Source organism: Paramisgurnus dabryanus, chromosome 23, assembly GCF_030506205.2.
Source record: "Paramisgurnus dabryanus chromosome 23, PD_genome_1.1, whole genome shotgun sequence".
Classification (NCBI taxonomy): Eukaryota; Metazoa; Chordata; class Actinopteri; order Cypriniformes; family Cobitidae; genus Paramisgurnus; species Paramisgurnus dabryanus.
Window position 1 is genome coordinate 8,109,919 of NC_133359.1, and position 20,304 is coordinate 8,130,222.

The 20,304-nt window shown below is 39.8% G+C and overlaps 1 protein-coding gene across 2 annotated transcripts in view; it reads left to right on the plus strand.

Annotated features, from left to right (window-relative positions):
• The window catches only part of roraa (RAR-related orphan receptor A, paralog a), a 371,653-nt gene that overhangs the window by 335,980 nt on the left and 15,369 nt on the right, over positions 1-20,304 (plus strand). For both annotated transcript variants that reach the window (XM_065292098.2, XM_065292099.2), the window contains 2 exons: positions 14,709-14,794; positions 16,975-17,116. In XM_065292098.2, the coding sequence (XP_065148170.1) occupies positions 14,709-14,794; positions 16,975-17,116 (228 nt within the window). The remainder of the gene's footprint in view (positions 1-14,708; positions 14,795-16,974; positions 17,117-20,304) is intronic.

The window sequence follows — 20,304 nt, forward strand, 5'->3', positions numbered from 1 at the left end:
CAGCGTGCCATACTGTACTCACAAAGGCAGCCAGTTCGAAACGGCACTGATTCATACAGTACAGTATGATCAAATTAACAGCGGTTTGCTAGCAAACTCAATTCAAGCGTATAAGAAGTGGGGGAGGCGTTGAGAATATGAGGATAAGTAGACGTTTGGGAAGGCAGAGATTGGCTAATGATTTATATGTGAATGCAGACTTGGATAGGAACGGAAGGGCTGAGTAAGGAAGCAGGCCAGGTGTTTGGTCCGATTCCCCTGAAACCAGCAGAAAAGCAGAGCTGGTCTCTGGGTAAATGGAACGCTTTATTCCTAAAGCAATATCAGCAGAACCACACACGCATGCAAACACGCACACACACATATGCGCAGTGCAACATGGTTTTAACCAGTTAATGCTGGGCCATATATCTTGGAATAGATATACAGTAGTAGAAAGGCTCAGATAAATAGACTTGTCACTGTTTTGGCAGCTGAAGCATTATGATAGAAAGTCATTTTATGCACTTATGTTTATTGTTTTAATTAAAGGAACAGTTACGGTTTTACTCTATTTTTACTACCAGATCAGGAGTATTTTTTGAAGCTTAGGCAATTTTTGCCTTCATTTGATAGACAGTATTTCAGGAGAGGAGAGGAACATATAGGGTGGACAAAGGGGTACGGTTCTGGCAAAGGACCTTAAGCCAGGATTCGGGCTTGGGTCGGGCGAAAGTGCATCTGCACCACATGAACATATCAGTTAGAGACTATGTTGTCCTGTTTAAGTATCAGGTTTATGATTGGTGTGTCTGCGTGGTTACATGTACGCACCCGGTAGATGCTTTTATCCAAAGCAACTGGCAGTATTACAAGGTATTTTATTATCATGTGTGTTCCTTGGGATCAAACACAACACAACCTTTTGCACTGCTAAGTCAATGCTTTACCACTGAGCTACAGAAACATGCGTTAAAGGGATAGTTCACCCAAAAATTTAAATTGTGTCATCATTTATTCACCCTCAAGTTGTTCCAAACCTGTGTACATTTTATTGTTCTGTTAAACACAAAGGGAGATTTTTGAGCAATATTTATAGCTATTTTGGAGCACCATTGCCTAACAGGGTGATTCTCACGAAATCCAGATTTAGAAGGTGTCCAGCATCAGGTTTTTTTAAAAAGCCCTTGAAGGCATTTTTTTGCACATATAAAATTAGGGTCTGAACTTACTATAACCATTATTTTTAAAGGATTTAAAAAATATTTCCTATAGAATTATTTAAATTATTTAAATTATCATCATCAAAAATTATAATTACCGCAACATGATTTTACATTAAATATATTCATTTACAAACTCATGTTTCGGTAATGAGAACTAAAAAGTTGTCTAGGTACTATGACAAACAAAATTTCAATTTTTATCTGGAGAGAAAAAATAAGATCTGCTTACCTGGTAGCCATCTTGAGTGTCACAGTCAATTATGTCCCTTACAACAATTTTTTTTAAATGTTAGTTCCTTGAGGGCTTAAACAATGATTGAAAATTGTTGCGGAGGATGAGAAAATTGGTCTTGGACACATTTATATTCCTTATTACTGTCTCTACATTTACCAAAGATCACCAATGGCACATGTTTCTTTACTGTAAATGTTTATAGTTTAACATGCACTGAAACGTTTTATTTCTGAGATTTTTTAATTATAAATATTTCCATGTCAAAGAACCCAAATCCAGTCATGGACACGTTGTGGTAATGAAAATGTTCCCCTTAAATGTGGAAAAAACACCAAAATTGGTTTGTATGATGTTGTTTGAAATCATGTACAAAATAGTACATGAAAAGATGTTTGTAACTGTATGCTTCTTATTTTGATACTCTTACTTTGCATTTACTTTTTTTATCAAAATGTTTCATGACACCTCATAAGTCTAATTTCACGAGAATCACCCAACGGGATATTTTTTTAAGCAACATTTGTAACTATTTTGGAGTACCATTGACTAACAGTATTTTTAGTCCTACTATAGAAGTCAGTGGTGCTCCAAAACATACATTCCTCAATCTTTTTGTTTAGCAAAACAAAGAAATAATTACAGGTTCAGAACAATCTCAGGTTATTTTTGGGCAAACTGTCCCTTTAATACTGCCATGTGTATTCTTCCTACGTATACAAATATACGATTAATTGCTTAAAGGTGCTCTAAGCGAATTGACGCGTTTTAGACCATAAAACATTTTTTGTTACATACAGCAAACATCTCCTCACTATCTGCTTGCTGCCTGTCCGCTGGTCAAACTGTAAAAAAAACGCGATCTCTGTAGACAGCCCAGGCTTCACAAACAGCAATAACAACATATTGGCCAAACCTAGCACCACAAAACAAAACAAAGTGTTCCAGCCAATAAACGACAAAAAGGATTTGGGGGTGGGGGTTGTGCGCGTTCATGAAAGCACGGAAGGGATGGGGAGGAGTTAGCTAAGCTCCGTCTGTTTGAAAACAATTCAAACGTCAACAAAAACTAACGTCTCGCAGATTCGCTTAGAGCGCCTTTAAGTAGCCTAAACTGATTTTGATTTGTCCGAATTTTTGTACGTATATCGACACTTCATGCGGAGACCTAAAGACCTCACTTGCCAACCCTAGCAAGACACACAACCTGCGATAGTGTTGTTACATTTACGTCTTATTTTGCAGATTATATTCAGTGAAGATCCACAGCCGTGATGCTTCTTGTGGAATTGCATACTAATGCAGCAATTACGGTGCTAAAGCATCAGGAGAATTCCCCTGTGCGGGGAAACAAGCCTCTTTGTTGCTGTGTAAAGGTTTTCTCTGTGTAATTGCACAGGCTGTTTTTGAACCTTTTACTATATATATTATATACCATTTTTATGTTGTTTTGTCATCCATTGAGCCGGATTGGTTCCCTTGAGAACTCAGTGCAGTCTGATGTTTAACTAAAGCACTTGGCTATAGAGGACCAAGGTTTCGAAACCAATATTAAATCAATTCATATTGCGTTTTTGACATTAGGTCCGGCCTATGCTGCCCGGCGTCGAATATGAGGATATTGGAAAAATTTGTGCTGGCAAAGTCACATTTGTATTCAGCTTGAGATGAAAAAAGAGCATCCTCAGACTAAGAATTAAACAGCAAGAGCATGACTCTAAAAATGGCTCCTCTGATGTTTGAGCTTCAGTGATTCAAAGTCTCAGCGATGTGCAACGTCAAGCTTTGCCACACATGGCATTCGTAAATAAAAATAGAGTATGGCAAACTCCTGCTTGCCTCTTGCACTGAGTTTGCATTCAAAATTTAACACATATTTGGTTAGTTTACGAAACAAACACGTTTAGATGCATTCAATGTTAATATAGCAAGGTTTTGTAACATTTTTCAAGTGGACAGAGCACTTTGGCAAATATATAGTCAGTTTGTTTACTGCTTGCCTTAAATTGTTTGACAACAATATTTTGAAGTTAAGCAATAATTGATGGGACCCCTGGTGGTCAGGAGCAAGTAGCATGTTTTTAAATGTAAAGATAAGTATTTATGCTTGTGGAGGGTTTGCATACTTTGATTTGTGTTTGTTGGAGCAACACGGCGAGAACGTTGACATGATGCAAATGCACCTCTCGGTTCGTCTTTCTCTTCTTCGTGATTCTGTCTCTCCTGCTCCTGGGATTCAGGTGCGCGGTGAGATGCGAAGTGCCCTGTGGCTGCAGACTTCCCTGCTCTGATGGAAGTTCTTTGCATGTCACTGAACAGGGGAGGATGGGAAAGAGAAAAAGAGTGTCAGGGGAGGTGAAACCTGTCTGCAGCGTAAACCCCATCCTTTTGTTCTTTTCCTTCGAGTTCACTTTCATTCATACCTGCAGTCGGAAAGATCATCTCTGTATGTCTTTGATAGCGAACATTAGTTAGTTCAGTGGTTCTCAATCCTGGTCCTGGGGCCACACTGCTTTGCACATTTTGTATGTCTTGCTTATTTAAAACGGCTGATTTAAATGTTCAGCTCATTAGCAGAGATCTCATTGAATCTGTCAGATAAGAGAGACATCAAAATGTGCAGAGCAGTGCGCCCCCACGACCAGGATTGAGTTAGTACTAGGACTGAGCGATATTGCAAAAAACATAAAAATAAATAAAATGCAAATATTTAACTCTTTAACTCTGCGGACCCACCGGCGGGTCCAAAATAGCATTATCACATTTATTACAAAATATGTATACAAGTTGTGGAGCACAACATTTTCTGTAAAATAAGAACGTTTTTATAAATTTACTCCGGAGTATGTGGGTAAGGGACCCTTTAAAATTGAGTCATGCCCAATTCTATAAAAATGCAGATTATACTGCAGAGCATTAATCCAAAACAGTAAAAAGGTATAAATAAACAAGTTTTTATATCACTAGCAATCATTGACCATGTTTACATGCACTTTTATAATGCAATTATAATGGGATTTTGATTATACCTTACCTTATGTAAACACAATACTTCAATAAAATATTACGATTAACTCGTCAGACATTTTTTTTTAAAGTTGCCCGCCAGCATTTTTTTTTGTGATTTTCACAAAAGTTTCACAAAATGCCTTCCAGGAACATACAAATATCTCAAATGAAAGAAAAAACAATAAATAAACAAACAAAACAGGGAAAGGAACGCTTATCTCTGCTCTCTGCTTATAAACTCTTAAATATGGGGGTTTATTATAATTTTTTTTTGGCAAAAAGCTGAAATAATAGCATTTTTGTTAGAGATCAGATTCAGAACGATTATCAAAACAGAGTTTAAAATTAGTTAATTATTTTTTGCTTCAGTTTTTTTATAAATTGGGTAAGTGGATCTAGTGGATAATCGCGGTATTACAGATTAACATAAAACTTCATCAGGAACACGTTTTTTATTCAAATGTTTCTCTTAATGGATGAGAAAACTCGTCACTGGCGGGGAAAGAGTTAAGATCATAATCGCAAAAAGTATAATCGTATTAAAACAGGTGGCGTACACCATTTTAAATCACAGTATGCGGCCATGTAAACACTTTAATCGCATCTATACCGCATAAAATAAAGTTCACATGTGTTTTTGTCAGCACCTTAAGCGCAATTGGTTTTTAACTTGACATTAGGAGGTTTTCCCTGAACTCTGTCAACATGACTCGCTGTAAACAGTCTGGCTTCATCCAGAAACAGCTTAAATAACGCCACAGCAACCATAAAACCGTTTCAGACACATATTATTTCTGTCTTCACAGAACCGAATAAAGAAATGCGTCCATAAGACATGTTTGTCATTTAACGCGAGTAAATTAAAACAGTGGACATAATGTGAGGTCATCATTTGTGCTCTGCATGAGGCTATGTGTGAATAATCAAAATATATTAAAAACTGTATGTAAACAGGAGTGAAGAGGTTATTAGCTCAATTCATGTAAACATCTTACTGCAATTAAGTCCTTACTCTGATTATTAGAAATAATGGCATTATGTAAATGTAGTCATTGAGAATATTTGATATGATTTAAATAGTTTGGCATCAAAAAAACAACAACTAAAAGGCACTTGAAGTGAGACCTCTCCTTACTGCCAACTGGGAAACATTCCTGCTCTGCTTAGCTCTGCTGTATGTGGCATGTCAAAATGCATTTGACTGAGCCAGTCGGGTACATCCACAAGTACGGTAACACAAGCTTGTGTGTTTGCTGAGAGGGATCTTGAGTTCTGTGTGTGGCACTGAAAAATTAATGGCCTCGCACACAAACAAACACAGATGGATGCATGAGTTCGCTCCTGAAAGCTGCCCAGAGGCAAACCGCCAGCCTTCAGTCCGACCAACCACTTCAGTGCATTACAGGAGGAAAAACTGAGAGAAGTTATTGTCTCTTTCTGTCTCTCCATCGCACTTATCTCCCCTGATCTTCTCGGCTCTCAGGCGGTCTCAGGTGACTGTGGATCATGACAGCGGACTGTGATTAAAATCGAAGAATTACACAAACAAACATGCGTGCGGAGAGAAACAATCCCTTGTGATCAAATGTCTCTATCTGCATGCTAGAAATCTTTTTTAACAAGCGTTTTACGTTTTACCAGCTCCTAACGGTTACAAGTCGCTATTGTGATGTCTTAAAAATGCATACACATGTATGCCATTCTGTATGGCGATGGCTAATAAATTAATTTTAGAGTTGCTAAATCTAAACCTCATTCTGCATTGTTTGTGCTAAAGTCATGAATGATATCTTAAATAATGATGCATGCTATTACTGATTTTACAAGAAAGCGTTTTCAACCGAAACCGGGAAAGTTTTATTGCAGTTTGGCTGTTCGTTTACATGACAACAGCGTTTTAGGGGCTTAATACACAAACAAAAAGACAATGCCTTGTCGTCTCTGTGCACAAACAAGTTTATTAACGCTTAAACATCGTTGTCTGTCTACACACAATAGTGCTCGATGCTTTTGCCATTTTGATAGTTTGTATTTGTTTCTAGAAGAATGCGTATGTTTGCAGGGGTGCAGTGTTTTTACAAAGGAACATCGCCATCTACTGGCCTGTCACGCATAACAGCGCTTTTGTTCACAAATTTGTGTGAATGTGAATCTTTTTGTGTGTACGTGAAATTTGTGTGTACTTGTACCAAACCAAAAAGCTGCCAAATTGCATGAACGGGCTATTTTTTAAAGCTATACTTAACCCATCTGAATAGTACCAGCGTCCTGTACCACATATGACATGATCTTGTGCAAGGGGCTGCATTATTTACGGAAACGATTTGAAACCGTAATGCAACATTTTAGAAGAATTTGATTAAACTGCCGTTTGTCCGTGTTTTCTGGCCTGAAGGACCGCTGTTAATCCTACTGTAATGTGGGACTGTTCGCTATTCCAGCATGGCTCTCCAATCACTTACATAATCCCCTGACATGAGCCCACTGGCTTTGAGTCATGTGGTCAATGACAGCTGTCAACACACAACCATATTAGCAACCGCCTACACACACACACAGAGTTATAGAGAAAAACAGTGCCGCATTTATACTGTACAACATGTAATTTTTGCACCACTAATGGCTTTAAAGGAAGTAGTCCTGCCCATGTGACGTTACATCTGAGGTCACGTTATGTTGAAAATCTGCAATTCTGTTTGGTGCCACTTGTGGTGCAGAAATGACAATGCAGCTAAAATAGTAAAAATAGGACAGGTAACTTGTTATAGTCTCAAGGCCATTTGGTCGCAAGTGGAACACTAATAGATTCTCTTAGAAAAAGTGTGGGTATGTTTGGTGTACTAGTGTAATGGGTTAAGCTCTCAGCTTAATGACTTTGGCTGCTATGTGTCCTTACAGCGTAAGCGGATAATCCTAATCTCTCCACATTTTGTCCACGATTCCAACAATTCAGTGTGTTTCAGTGCAACTACAGGCATTTTGTGTACATTTGTATGCTGGAGAAAAAACGTTGCCAGCTCTTTTGCTTAGCACTAATGATTTTCAGCACACTAAACAAACATATATATGAATATACATATTGTTTGTGAAAAGGAAAACACCACCGTTTTTCAATATTTTACTACTGTATGTTCTTACCTCAACTAGATGAATTAATACATACCTATCTTTTTTCAATGGGTGCACTTAATCTTTGTACAGCGCATCGTGAATGTGTTAGCATTTAGCCTAGCCCCATTCGTTCCTTAGGATCCAAACAGGGATGAATTTAGAAGCCACCAGACACTTCCATGTTTTCTTTATTTAAAGACTGTGACATGAGTAGTTACACGAGTAAGTATGGTGGCACAAAACAAAACGTGGCGATTTTTTAAGCGGATAAAAAAATCATCACTCTAGCTCAAACGTCTGTCAATATTACTGCGCCCAAGATCAAAGTGCTGCAAACTAAGTGTTCTTCCGCCATACAATATAGTTTTCATTTTTTATCTGCTTAAAAAATGTAAACGTTTTATTTTGTGCCACCATACTTACTCGTGTAACTCTTAATGTAACAGTCTTTAAATAGGGAAAACATGAAAGTGTTTGGTGGCTTATAAATTCATCCGTGTTTGGATCCTAAGGAATGAATGGGGCTAGACTAAATGCTAACACATTCACAACTTAAGTATTCACATTGGAAAAAGATAGGGATGTATTAATTTGTCTAAGTTGAGGTAAGAACATAGTAAAATATTGAAAAACGGTGGTGTTTTCCTTTAAGTGTGTTAAACAAAATCATTTTGTGTCTACAGATGTGTCCATACATTTTGTGTCTATAGATGCACTCTGGTGAAGATAGTCATTTCCAACACATGCCGTCAATATATTGTGTCAACATCACACTTTTACCTCACCCTTCGAAGCTTCTCAGGTACAAATTGGCGATAGCTCATTTAAAAAGTGCTCTGCTCGGAGAACTAGTGCCTATGTGATGCTGATGTCAGCACTAATGTGCTGAAGAATACAGAGCTACTGTGACAGCTAGCGCAAATTACAGTAAAATTATTATTGTCCCCGCTTTTTGGTGAGGCGCCTTTTTCTCTATTTTCATTCTTGCATATCTTTATTTCTGAAAAGAAAGACTGGTACAGATTTAAAGTCTGAATGTGAGTTGGGTTGGCAACTTGTAAAATAAGACGCTTTTAGTTTCTTTTAGGACAACGTGGTAAACTCTAAATGAGTGATTGACCGACAGGTTATAATTTCGTTATTGATCCGTTACCGATTATTTGCATGTTTTTATCATCGTTAAAGCGATTTTTAGTACTAGTTTTATAAAATTATATTTGTATGAAATTGTACTCCTTTCTTGCTTACAAAACATAATTCATATTTTTACAATAATAATTAGAAAGCGTCTCAAAGAGTGCAAGATTAAGCAGTTTTGCGTTTAAAAGATGTCTAATAGCCTTGGTCTATCAGTGAAAATAAATAATAAATGCAAACACCATGTAATCTCTATTGACTTGATTGTATACAAATAAATTCAAGTTTATTTTGGTTAAGAGAGTGGGTTACTCGTAGCCGGACTATATCGGGTCTTGTAACCTAAACGGTAAAATGATGGCTATTACTTGCTGGTGTCTTGTTTAAATAAAACCTTGATTCGGTAAGCAAAGAGATAACAAATAAAGCACTTTTTCTATATGCTGTAGCACATTTGACATTTGCGGTTTAAGTAAACTGTTGCTGGCAGTTGACCACATAGTAAACAAAATGCCAAAACCACAGTTTATGCTTGCAGCTATATGTGTGTATAAATCTGGCTGACTGAATTAAGATGCAATCATTTTGCTTTTGGCTAACTGACATATGCGGTACGTATCAAATCTCCAAGAGCTTTCTGTCACATCCGACTGCCTGCAATGAAATATGACCTTAGTCTTAATTTATGTGCATGAACTATGTGCCGGACCAATTAAAATGGCCATTTGGAGAGCAAGTGACAAGTTTGTTTGATGTTAGCCGAAATGGAGCGGCTTCTGAAAGCAAGAGCAGAGGATTTTCTCCCATGAGGTCTGATTTGAGGGCTGCAAAGGGCACGGCGAAGACGGGGTCTGATTGGGAGTGAGATGTAGAGAGAGAGGTGGAGGGTGAGAGACATAAGAGAGATGGATAGCATTAAGAGGCGGAGGGGACAGAAAAGTGACACGTCACTCATTCCTCAGGGCTCTGTCTCGCTGTCGGCTCTGACTCGGTGACCTTGAAGTGGGCTTCGGGAAGTCACAACACAGCGGACCAATCTAACAAGCTGCCTCAGATTTGCTCTTTGTCGCCACACATTTTTGCTTGCCTAGACGACAAGCAGGCGCTGTGGGAGTCATTTAGTGCCATGGTTTGATCTTTAACATCACCACAGCCCTTTTACTGTGTTTTCATTGCTGTACATTTATGCGTGGGTTGAGTGTTCCTAGTGTCTATGATGTAGCATGTAGATGAGGGCTAGCTGTACTTGCAGTGGTGTGTGGTTTAGCATGCCAGTGCATTTTATGATGCTGTCAGAAGTTATGTTTATGATGCTTGTGCTTTAAATAATGTCAATTGTTAATAGTCAAGTTGAAAATATCAGAAAATGGTAAATGGAAAGTCATGAAAATAAATAAAAGCTCATAAAATACAGTTTTTACTCTTCTCTTTGACTACACTGTCAGAAAAGGATACCTAGCTTTCACTGGGGCAGTGCCGTTTGAAAAGGTCCTAATATGTACCAATAGGTACAGTTTTTATTAAAAATGCTTATTCAGTTAACATTTTGTCTGGGATGTCATATCCTAATCAAAAGGTGTGAGATCTTTATTACAGATTTCTTTTAAACCGTTTTTACACAGAGATTACGGAAAATACACGGAAAGTGCGTCCGGGATCGTTCGATTTTTGGTTTACTCACACTGCCAATGATTTTCCGAAATCTGTGCTTGTATTCACACACATACCATAAAAACCCATAAAGACACGTGACGTTTTTAAAGTCCTGCACTTGATCCCTTGTTTCTACAGCATCTGAAGTTTGCTTATTATAATCCGTGATTTCTCTCTCGAGAAACTATGCGTGTGCATTGTTGTTTATGACAAGATCATAGGGAGCGTGTGATGCACTGTTTTGTCACACTGGTGAATAATCTCAGTTTCAGCATGGATAGTGATGAGCTCCCTGATCTCTGCTTCAGTCCAGTTAGGTTGTTGATCTGCGTTTAAAGGGACATTCCACTTTTTTTGAAAATATGTTAATTTTCCAGCTCCCCTAGAGTTAAACATTTGAATCTTACCATTTTGGAATCCATTCAGCTGATCTCCAGGTCTGCTAGCACTTTTAGCATAGTTTAGCACAATCCATTGATTCTGATTAGACCATTAGCATTGCGCAAAAAAATAACCAAAGAGTTTCGATATTTAAAACTTGACTCTTCTGTAATAAAATTGTGTACTGAGACCGACGGAAAATAAAAAGTAGCGATTTTCAAGGCAAATATGGCTAGGACTATACTCTCAAACTGGCGTAATAATCCAGGATTTTGCTGCCGTAACATGGCTGCAGGAGGCGTAGTGATATTACACACTGCCCGAAAATAGTCCCCTTGGTTACTTTCAAAAGCAGGGGACTATTTTTAGGAAAAATTAGCATATTTTCAAAAAAAGTGGAATGTCCCTTTAAATCCCCAGAACATTTGCGGGACGTGTTTGTGTTCACACAAAAGGAAATTTTCCAGGACCAAAGTGCGGTGTGAATGGGGTTTTACTGTGTGAGTACTGACTGTGTAATAATAATATGAGATGTATGCATTTCTTCAGTCTGCTCTCCGAACCTGCTCGTCATCTGCAACTAAAGCCTATGAACGTATATTTATTACACATTTATATACCATGATTATCACAGGATACTCCAAAATAATCATGGTACTCCCCAAAGCAAACTGTTGTTGATGTTATCGCCTTGCTACCATATCCAATAAAACAGTAACACTGTTTTTTTTTTCAAGGGTAGTTATTTTCTTATCCAATTTAGGCGAATGACACCCTGTTAGCATGTGGAAGTATTCACACAGCTGAATATCTCCAAACAGTCTTGTAATATCAGTGTGTTTGTACTGTAGCCAGATAAATTACTCCCTGTCCTACCCTTGCTGTGAGGATTTTTTCAGCAGAACAATTTCGGTTTAGCGCTCTCCGTAGACAAAGGAAGCACCATTTCGGCACAGCAACCCGCAGCGTGATCCAGGCAGGAGACAAAGAGCTTTGCGAGTGTCTCATGTGGAGGCCTGGCGAGAGAAAAAGAGGGGAGAATAAGAATTTGCAGTAGGCAGACCCAAACTCTATAATGTCCTTTTCGCTTCCAATGCCTTCACCTTTGTTAGCGAGAATACTTCCTTCTCTCCGGCTAAAGCGTAGGGTCCTTTAAGCAATGCCTGGGGAGGGTCAGAAAGAAGGCTGGTCCCGTAGGTTTGGTCCTGTAGGTTTGAACCCACAGTTGCTTAGTTGCATCTCTGTCTGTGATGGGAGCCATGTGGAGGTGCCGTTTGAGCCTGTAGGGCAGATTGTAGAGGTTGCGATTACGAATCAGTCAAAGCCCTATACTGCCACCCTCTGGCAGGGGGCCGGTACTGCACCTCTTCTTTTGGACCTCAACCACAGCCAGCCTTAATTACAGCATGCTTCAGTTGTTGTGAGTGCATGTCAGAACAAATTATGTAAGTAATGAGGCTGAAAATGCTAAAGGAGTAGGAACACACTGGCGTGCTAATGCTCATGCCGAGAGAACACAAAACAAACAGCAGAGTGCACAGCCTGCATTTTCTGTATGCAAGCGAAAACAACAAAAAATAAATAATTACGGTTTGCTGATTAAAAATCTCCGATAGCGTAACAAGATCACTAAGGCATTATTTTAGATTCTGAAACACATAATCATTGCTGAGTGCGCACTTTGCATCTTCGGACCCTGCAGAAGGGTATGCGTTATGTGAGCAAGCGCTGTGAATATGCTGTTTACAGGCTGTGAGAACATATTGACTAAATGGACGGGGCACTGGCTGTGATCGGTGTGATCAGCAGCGAGGCCCCCTGAAAGAAAAAGAGAGAGAGAGAGAGAGGGAGGGAGACCCGTGGCCGCACTGCGGGGACGTTGACATTATCCGAATGACACAACGGGAGCTCGAAGGCGTATGATAAAACATGCTCATGGCCGTCGCTGATGCAGCGCTCAGTGGTGGCAGATTTGATGCGTGCAAATTAATTCCATCCGATTGGATTTATAAGGTTCACTAAAATATTATCGAGCCACAGTATTTTGGCTGGAGGTAGGCAAGTAGCTGCGGGGAACTTTGGCTCGCGATCTGAAGGGAACTAGAGGGAGCAATTTTTGTCAAGTAGAAATAAAATGCTTAGGCTACATTAAACAGCGAGTGTTCAGCTCTAATCCGGCTAAATATAGAGTCAAGCTATTGCATGGCAAGGTCTATTTTGCAATGGCCAGAGGTTTGGTTTAGGTCCTTTTGATGCGATTATATTGCCATGGCCCTTAAGATGCCCAACTTTATCAAGTAGAGTCAGCTAAGTGTCTGCGATAATTGTCAGGTTTGTGGAGTGTTTTATCTGTCAGAAATGATACCTGCAGGTTCAAAGTGCCCTTCCCTGTGGTGTCCAGACAGACTTGAAACATCCCGTTGAGGTTTTTCTTCTGAAAACACTTACTGCTTCTAATGCATCTGTACTGATTATTGAGGGGGTGGTCTTTGGGCGAGTCCCTCTGCTTTAGTTTAAACAAGTGACGGGTTTAAATTGACGCAAACTAATATTTATACCACTGGCCTGTTGAATGCTTTATTCTGATTGGTTGAGAAATGTTCCATGGGTGTTGATTATTTTTCTGTAAAACGCACACCTAACCTGTCAAATGCCCTAAAAATATGCACCAAAGCAATGCTTGTGGTAATTGTGGTATAACCGGAATAATTGACTTCGGTTCTTTGAATTATCAGAAAATATTGCACACCCGCGGTGTAACTCCGCTTCGTTTCGTGCCGCATTACCACCTTGGGTGTGCATTATTTTTGAATCGTCAGAAAATTGTCAATTATTCCTTACGTAAGGGGGTGTGCACACCAAAACTTTTACGCCCGCGGTTTTCAATTGTTTCCAATGGAAGCGCGGCATTTTTCAACACAGCCAGCAGCTGGCGTATTTTTTCTGTGTTTAGCGCTGAGCACGGAGATGTGAAAGAGATTCAACTTTGGGTGAAAAGCTACGCTCATCAATGTCAGTCCTCACACGCCTGTCCAATCACAGTGGAGGAAGGGCGGGACAAATATCACAACAACCAACCGGCTCACCGCTCAAGTATCACAACTACCAAAGCGCTCAGCTGGAAAAACTGCTGGCATTCGGCGTCCTCCAGGCGTTTTCAGCCTTGTTTAAAACGTTTCACGTGTAAAAAAACGCGGTATTTTTCACACAATTTACTTATCTGTATATCGCTGTTTTCATTGTCCTCAAAACAGGCTGATGTCTTTCTTGTTCTATGAAGTCCCTCCTTCAGAAATACGTATCGAGTTCTGATTGTGTAGTTTGTTTAGTGTGCTGTGATTCGATAGCAGCTTAGCTTGCCGTTAGCTTAGCTGGCGACTGACGTACTCCTGTGGGTGGAGTTTAGTCAAAAAACTGTTCTAGTGACGTCATTAAAGCAGGAAGTAGAGGCCTGTAGTCCAAACCGGCCATTCGTTGTAGGCTTTGAAAGGCGAATTCTGTTAAATAGAATATATTGCCTGGCAGTGAACTTTCAGATTTATCCTTTTACAGGTATTATTTATGCTATTATAGCAACATTTCACACTAACTAGGGTTTAAAAAATGGGATCAGGAAGAACGTGACCTTTAAGCTTTGAGTCGATGCTCCACTGGTAAAAAAGGTCCAGTCGTGGAGCAGCTACATGTCACAGTTTTTTTTGCAGATATTATTACCCAAAATCTCTGCGGGAAGTAGAGGAGGCCTTTTTTTTGTGTGTGCAAGCTGACATCATGATTGCAGTGCTTTATGAGGGTTTTCTGTTTAATGTCAAGATAGCCTCCTCCAAACACTATGCGGTTGAGACTGGGTGGCAGGGATGTGATGCGTTTGAAGCTCGGCGCCGTTTCATGTCGCAACATGCAGCCGTGGAGGAGGTGTTGCGCTGTGACTGGTGACAGTGAAAAATCCTGACAGTCTCTTCTCTTTTCTTTTTCCGCAGCTCAAATCGAAATAATTCCCTGCAAGATCTGTGGAGACAAATCATCAGGCATCCATTACGGTGTGATAACGTGTGAAGGCTGCAAGGTGAGAAGCTAAACAACCCTAACGGTGTGTGTTTGTGACACATAAAAAGTTACCAAATGAGACAGTACTTAAATTATTGTCTTTGGAAGGAGAAGTCAGACAACAAATACATTTAGAGGATACAGTACGACGACAATACAATCCTTGTGACTTGTTTTTCTTTTTTTTTTTACATCTCTAGAAGATAGCAGTTGTCAGCTGACTTTTTAAAAAATAAAAGCATCAAAAGAGGAATCACAGCATGTCATAAGCAGTTTTGCTATTTTGCTTTTTTATTGAAGCTTCCCCTTTTGTGCATTTTTCAAACACCCCGTCCACTCAGCAAAGAGGAATTTTGTGCTTATTGTGTATTCCTGTTTGCCGCCTGTCACCGGAGCGACTCGTTAGCATTCCGTGAGCACGCTCGGCAGAAACAAGCATGCGTTTTTTGTTTTTCGCACAATACACAGACTCTCCGCTCAGCATCTCGTTCAGTCACTCACGTCGCGGCGGAAAGAAAACGCGCAACCCTGATGAATAAACTGCTGAAATGTATCTTTAATGGTTACTAATTACTTGAGGCAGAGAGACATTTAATGATATGTGCGAGCACACCGCTCCGGCCCATAAATCATAGCATTATTAAGGAGCGCCGCTTGTCACCGGCAGTCCTACCCCGCTTTCATAATGGCTGCCATTAGAAAGCAACTTGGCAGCTGTCAGCTGTTTTCTAGTAATTAAACAGCCAATGAGCAACTAATTAAGACATATGTGTATGGAGCTGTGGAGTGGGGTGTGTTAATGACGAGCTGGAATCAATTCATTAAGTCAAAGGGATGAGAAATCAACTCAACGTGGGCGCCCGCTCTTTCCCCCTCGCAGCGCCCACTGGGTTCAGGCCCTGTTATTCAACATTAATAACCTCAGACAAATTCGCCATTATTTACTACCTTCCTCATCGCTCTCAGAACTAGCCGTGACGATATTTACAATGAAGAATACTTGATTCAAACAGCTTTTCAGTGAACAATATGATTAGGGTTGACGACAATGTGTTATTTATAATGTGTTCATCAATTCTGCAATGTTTGAAAATAAATACACTTTTAGTGCATTTTCCAGATGGCATCTTCAAATAAAAGCAAAGTCATTTGTTCATAATTTAATTATTATATAAGCTAAACAATTCAATTACATATTAGTCTGTTTATTGCAAGCACCATCAGACATGCAAGTTTAATTGCTAAACAGATTTTGAGAAAGATATGCAATATTGAAACCAGGTACCAAAGCTTATTATATTATGTAGGGCTGTACGGTATGGGGGGGGGGTGTTGTTGTGTGTGCACAGAACCTGCGTGTCAACAATGTGAAGCAACAATCTCTGTAATATAAAAATAATAAAATGTGTATCCAAGAACCCATAAATCTGAGCAAGTTACATCGTATCAGACAAATACAGTGCTAGTTTTCCTTTCAAAGAAAATTTTAGACTGATATGTTCACCTTAATATGTGCAATATTGAGATGCCAATGCTGATATGATATATTTTACAGGGTTAACCATATCAATTACCAGGCCCTCCAGAAAAACGCTATTATGTGATCGTATGATTCAATGCATAATCAGCCAAAGTCCGCATATTTATGCGGGGACCGCATTTTTTTTCAAATACGCCACACTTTTGCAGCATTAATTGTAGATTTCCGTGCGCAAAATATGCGGGGCTTGCATGATTTCATAATCCTCGCATTTTCGTAGCAAAAAATCACATATATCTTGGCAGAAAGTTTAAAAATGTTGCATTTACTTCACACAAATGCAGCCATGTCCCCTGTTGCCATGGGAACGTTATGAAGTGACGTGATTATGTGACGTGAACATCATTGAACAGCTGCAGAAGCTGAAAGACAGTTTTTGCAAGTTCCCGCAATTTTTGCACGTTCCTGCAATTTTATTGCATAAAATTGCATAAATATTCCACATATTCCATCGCATTTTTAAAGAAAACGTGCCGCAAGATCAAGGATTTTTGACCGCAACAATCACAAAAAACATTTTTTTTCTGGAGAGACTGATTTACGATGCATTTTGACATTTCTGGGCATTTATATAAAAGCATGTGGAGAATATAATTGTAAAGTATGGACACACAAACAATATACCCAACCAGTTGTTTTCCCATCTTTTGGACATGTAGGGTTTCTTCAGGAGGAGTCAACAGAGCAATGCGGCGTATTCATGCCCGCGTCAGAAGAACTGCCTGATTGACCGCACCAGCCGAAATCGCTGCCAACACTGCAGGCTGCAGAAGTGTCTGGCCGTGGGCATGTCACGTGACGGTGAGTCCCTGTCCATTACAGAAGAACTCTCCACAGGCACAGAAAATCAAACGCATGAGATATCAAATAGAAATGCTTATAAACTAAAACGCGTTTTTCAGTACAAATACAGGATAAAGTGGCCAAAGCTTTTGTTAAATAAATATGTGTTTAATATTTAATCATAAAAATATGACTTGTATTGTAAGTGGACTTTAAGAAAAGGTAATAAAAGGAAACAAAAATGTAAATGAATATGCACCCTACTTTGTCAAGGTCCCAGTCCGGCCATGTCATATAAATGAGAATACCCGTTCGGTGCATATTGCTCATTAGGTTCTCAACAAACTTGCAACAAGATGAATTTAAGAGGTAATTGTAGTCCGGGACTGCAGGGCATCCGCGCTCGGCCTAGGCATTCTGACAGCAAGTAGCTTTTATTAAATGAGCATCATTAAAACAGGCTCATTAAAGCCAATGCAGGTGAGCAGCATTATCGGGAGCACAGGTGAGAGTATGTTTGTGTATGTGTGTGGAAGCCCCCCGCTGCGCCTCCGGCTGGGCCGTGTGACTGTGGCCCGTGACAGGAGGATGAAATCAGGCCAGGTCTTCGGAGTCTAACGGATTGCTCTCTCACACGCAACCAGGACAGGCAAGGTGACTTCTGACTTCACTCTGTCTGAAGCTTACAGGTCCCCATCTGCCTTTCTTACAGTCAGATACAGAGCGTACCCACAGTCGCCTGGACCCATTCATACACCTTAAGCTCAGAATTTATACCCAGTACACCTTTAAAACAAAAAAAGCTTATTCTTTAAATAAGAAAGTCCTTCATCTTTCTTATTTCATTTAATCCCCATTACTCTCCCTGTTAGAGGTCTTCTTGGGTCCAAAGAAATGTAGCATAAATCTTTTTTTTTAAGAAAGACCCAAATCTGACAAAATAAGATCCGAGTCCAACCGGACCCAGTGAATTTTTTTTTATTAATGTAAACGGCACCGACGGGTCTTCAGTCTGCAGCCCCTGCTCCATTTCTTTTCATTTGTTGTCTGACGATGACACCAAGGTAACCGCTAAAATGTGCATTAAAAATTGATTGACATGTCTGTCTCAACAAAAATGAACCTACGTCCAGCCATACGATGTCGCAAGCGTGCTTGGCAAACAGAGGAGGGTTTGGAAAAGACTCCATGTACACACGCGAGGCTTTTAGACCCAAACCTGCTCAGATCTTGGGTCGGACCTCGGGTTTTCGGATCTAAGTGGATCCGTGAAGATCTCTACTCCATGTCTTCTCCCTACACATCATTTCTTCTCTGTTCACCTTCTTTCCTCTATTCTCTTTACTTCTCATCTCTTGTCGTTTTCTTTTCTCACATCTCATCTTCCTCGTTTTCCTCTTCTTACATCTCATTTCATCTTTTCTCCTCTTCACCTTATATCTCATTTTGTTTCCTCTCCTTTTGTCTAATCTTGACTTCTTACCTCTTTTTCCATCAAGTAGTAGCTGACTTCACTCTGTCTGAAGCTCACAGGTCCCCATTTTTCTTTATTACAGTCAGATACAGAGCGTACCCTCTGTCGCCTCATACACCTCAAGCTCAGAATTTATACCTAGTACATCTTTAAAACAATAAAAGCTTCTTCTTTAAATTCTGCAATAAAATTTATTTTGTGTCCTCTCATCCTCTTATGTCTTGTCTTCCTCTCCCTGTTTAAGGTCTTCTTGGGTCCAAAGAAATGTGACCTACCCGAAATGACCCGAATCATCTTTTACCCGAACTCGACAAGCATAAATCTTTTTTTTTTAAGAAAGCCCAAACCCGAGAAAATAAGACCCGAGTCCAACCTGACCCAGTGGCAATTTTTTGTATCCCAAATATAAATGGCATCGACGCGTCTGCAGCCGCCTCTTCACTTTTTTCTATTATTTTCTGATGATGACACCAAGCTAACCGCTAAAATGTTCATTCAAAATTGATTGACATGTCTGTCTCAACAAAAATTAACCTACTGCCAGCCATACGATGTCGCAAGCGTGCTTGGCAAACAGAGGAGGGGTTGAAAAAAGGACTTGATGTACACACGCGAGATAGTTCAGGGTCCGTTCAGCAACAACACATTCGTTTTAAATTCCCTGAGGCCACTAATATTATACCCGACCTGTGTCCGAGGCACACGTGAAACCTTTAGACCCGAACCCGCTCAGATCTTGGGTCTGACCTCAAGTTTTCGGATCTAAGTAGACCCGTGAAGACCTCTACTCCATTTCATCTCCCTTCACATAATTTCTTCTCTGTTCACCTTCTTTCCTCTCTTCTCCTTTCTTCTCATCTCTTGTCATTTTCTTTCCTCACATCACATTTCGTCTTCTCTTCTTTTGTCTAATTTTGTCTCATTTTTCCTCTTTGTTTCATTTTATCCCATTAGTCTCCTCATCTTACATCTTCTCTTCTCTGGAGTCACATTCTTTATGTTCACCTCTCTTATCCTATTTCATCTTTTTTCCTCTTCACCTTTCCTCACACCTCTTGACCTTATATCTCATTTTGTCTCCTCTCCTTTTGTCTAATCTTGACTTCCTACTTCTTTTTCCATCAAGTAGTAGTTTGGCTCATCCTCTTTCAGGCGCCATTCATTTGATCTCCACTTATATCTGATCCACACTATATCTTGTCCCCAGCCTCCTGCTCCTCGAACACTTCTCCAGTTCAAAGACAAGTTAAAGCTGAAGCTACTCTTTTTTTTTTCGCTAACTCTCTCTGCGGTTTTCAGGTGTGGTGAGTGAGGGCCTTTCGTCTTTGTGAATGCTTGTAAATTGGTGATTCATTCTAGACACGTCTGCTTTTTTGGATCATTTTGGCAGGAAGACAGCAACAAAACGCTAATGCTATTACTGAGTAGAGCAGTGTTTCTGACCCAATATGCCATTAATACCCTTGGAGAGACATTGAAACCTGCTCCCCAGGGTTTGTTGTACTCACCATAAGCTTAAATGCCAAAGCCTTGAGGGAAAAGATAATTTTGTTGTTTATTGATAACTGGCTATGGGTTACAGTTGCTTTTATTTTCTATGTATCCGTGAGAAGAAAAAGACCGTAGGGAGGTAACACTTGATTAGCTATTTGATATCTTTGCAGCAATGTAGTTGTTTAGTGGTTACCTCAGGGAGCTTGTAACCAGGTTGATGATTTGATCCCCGCAAGGA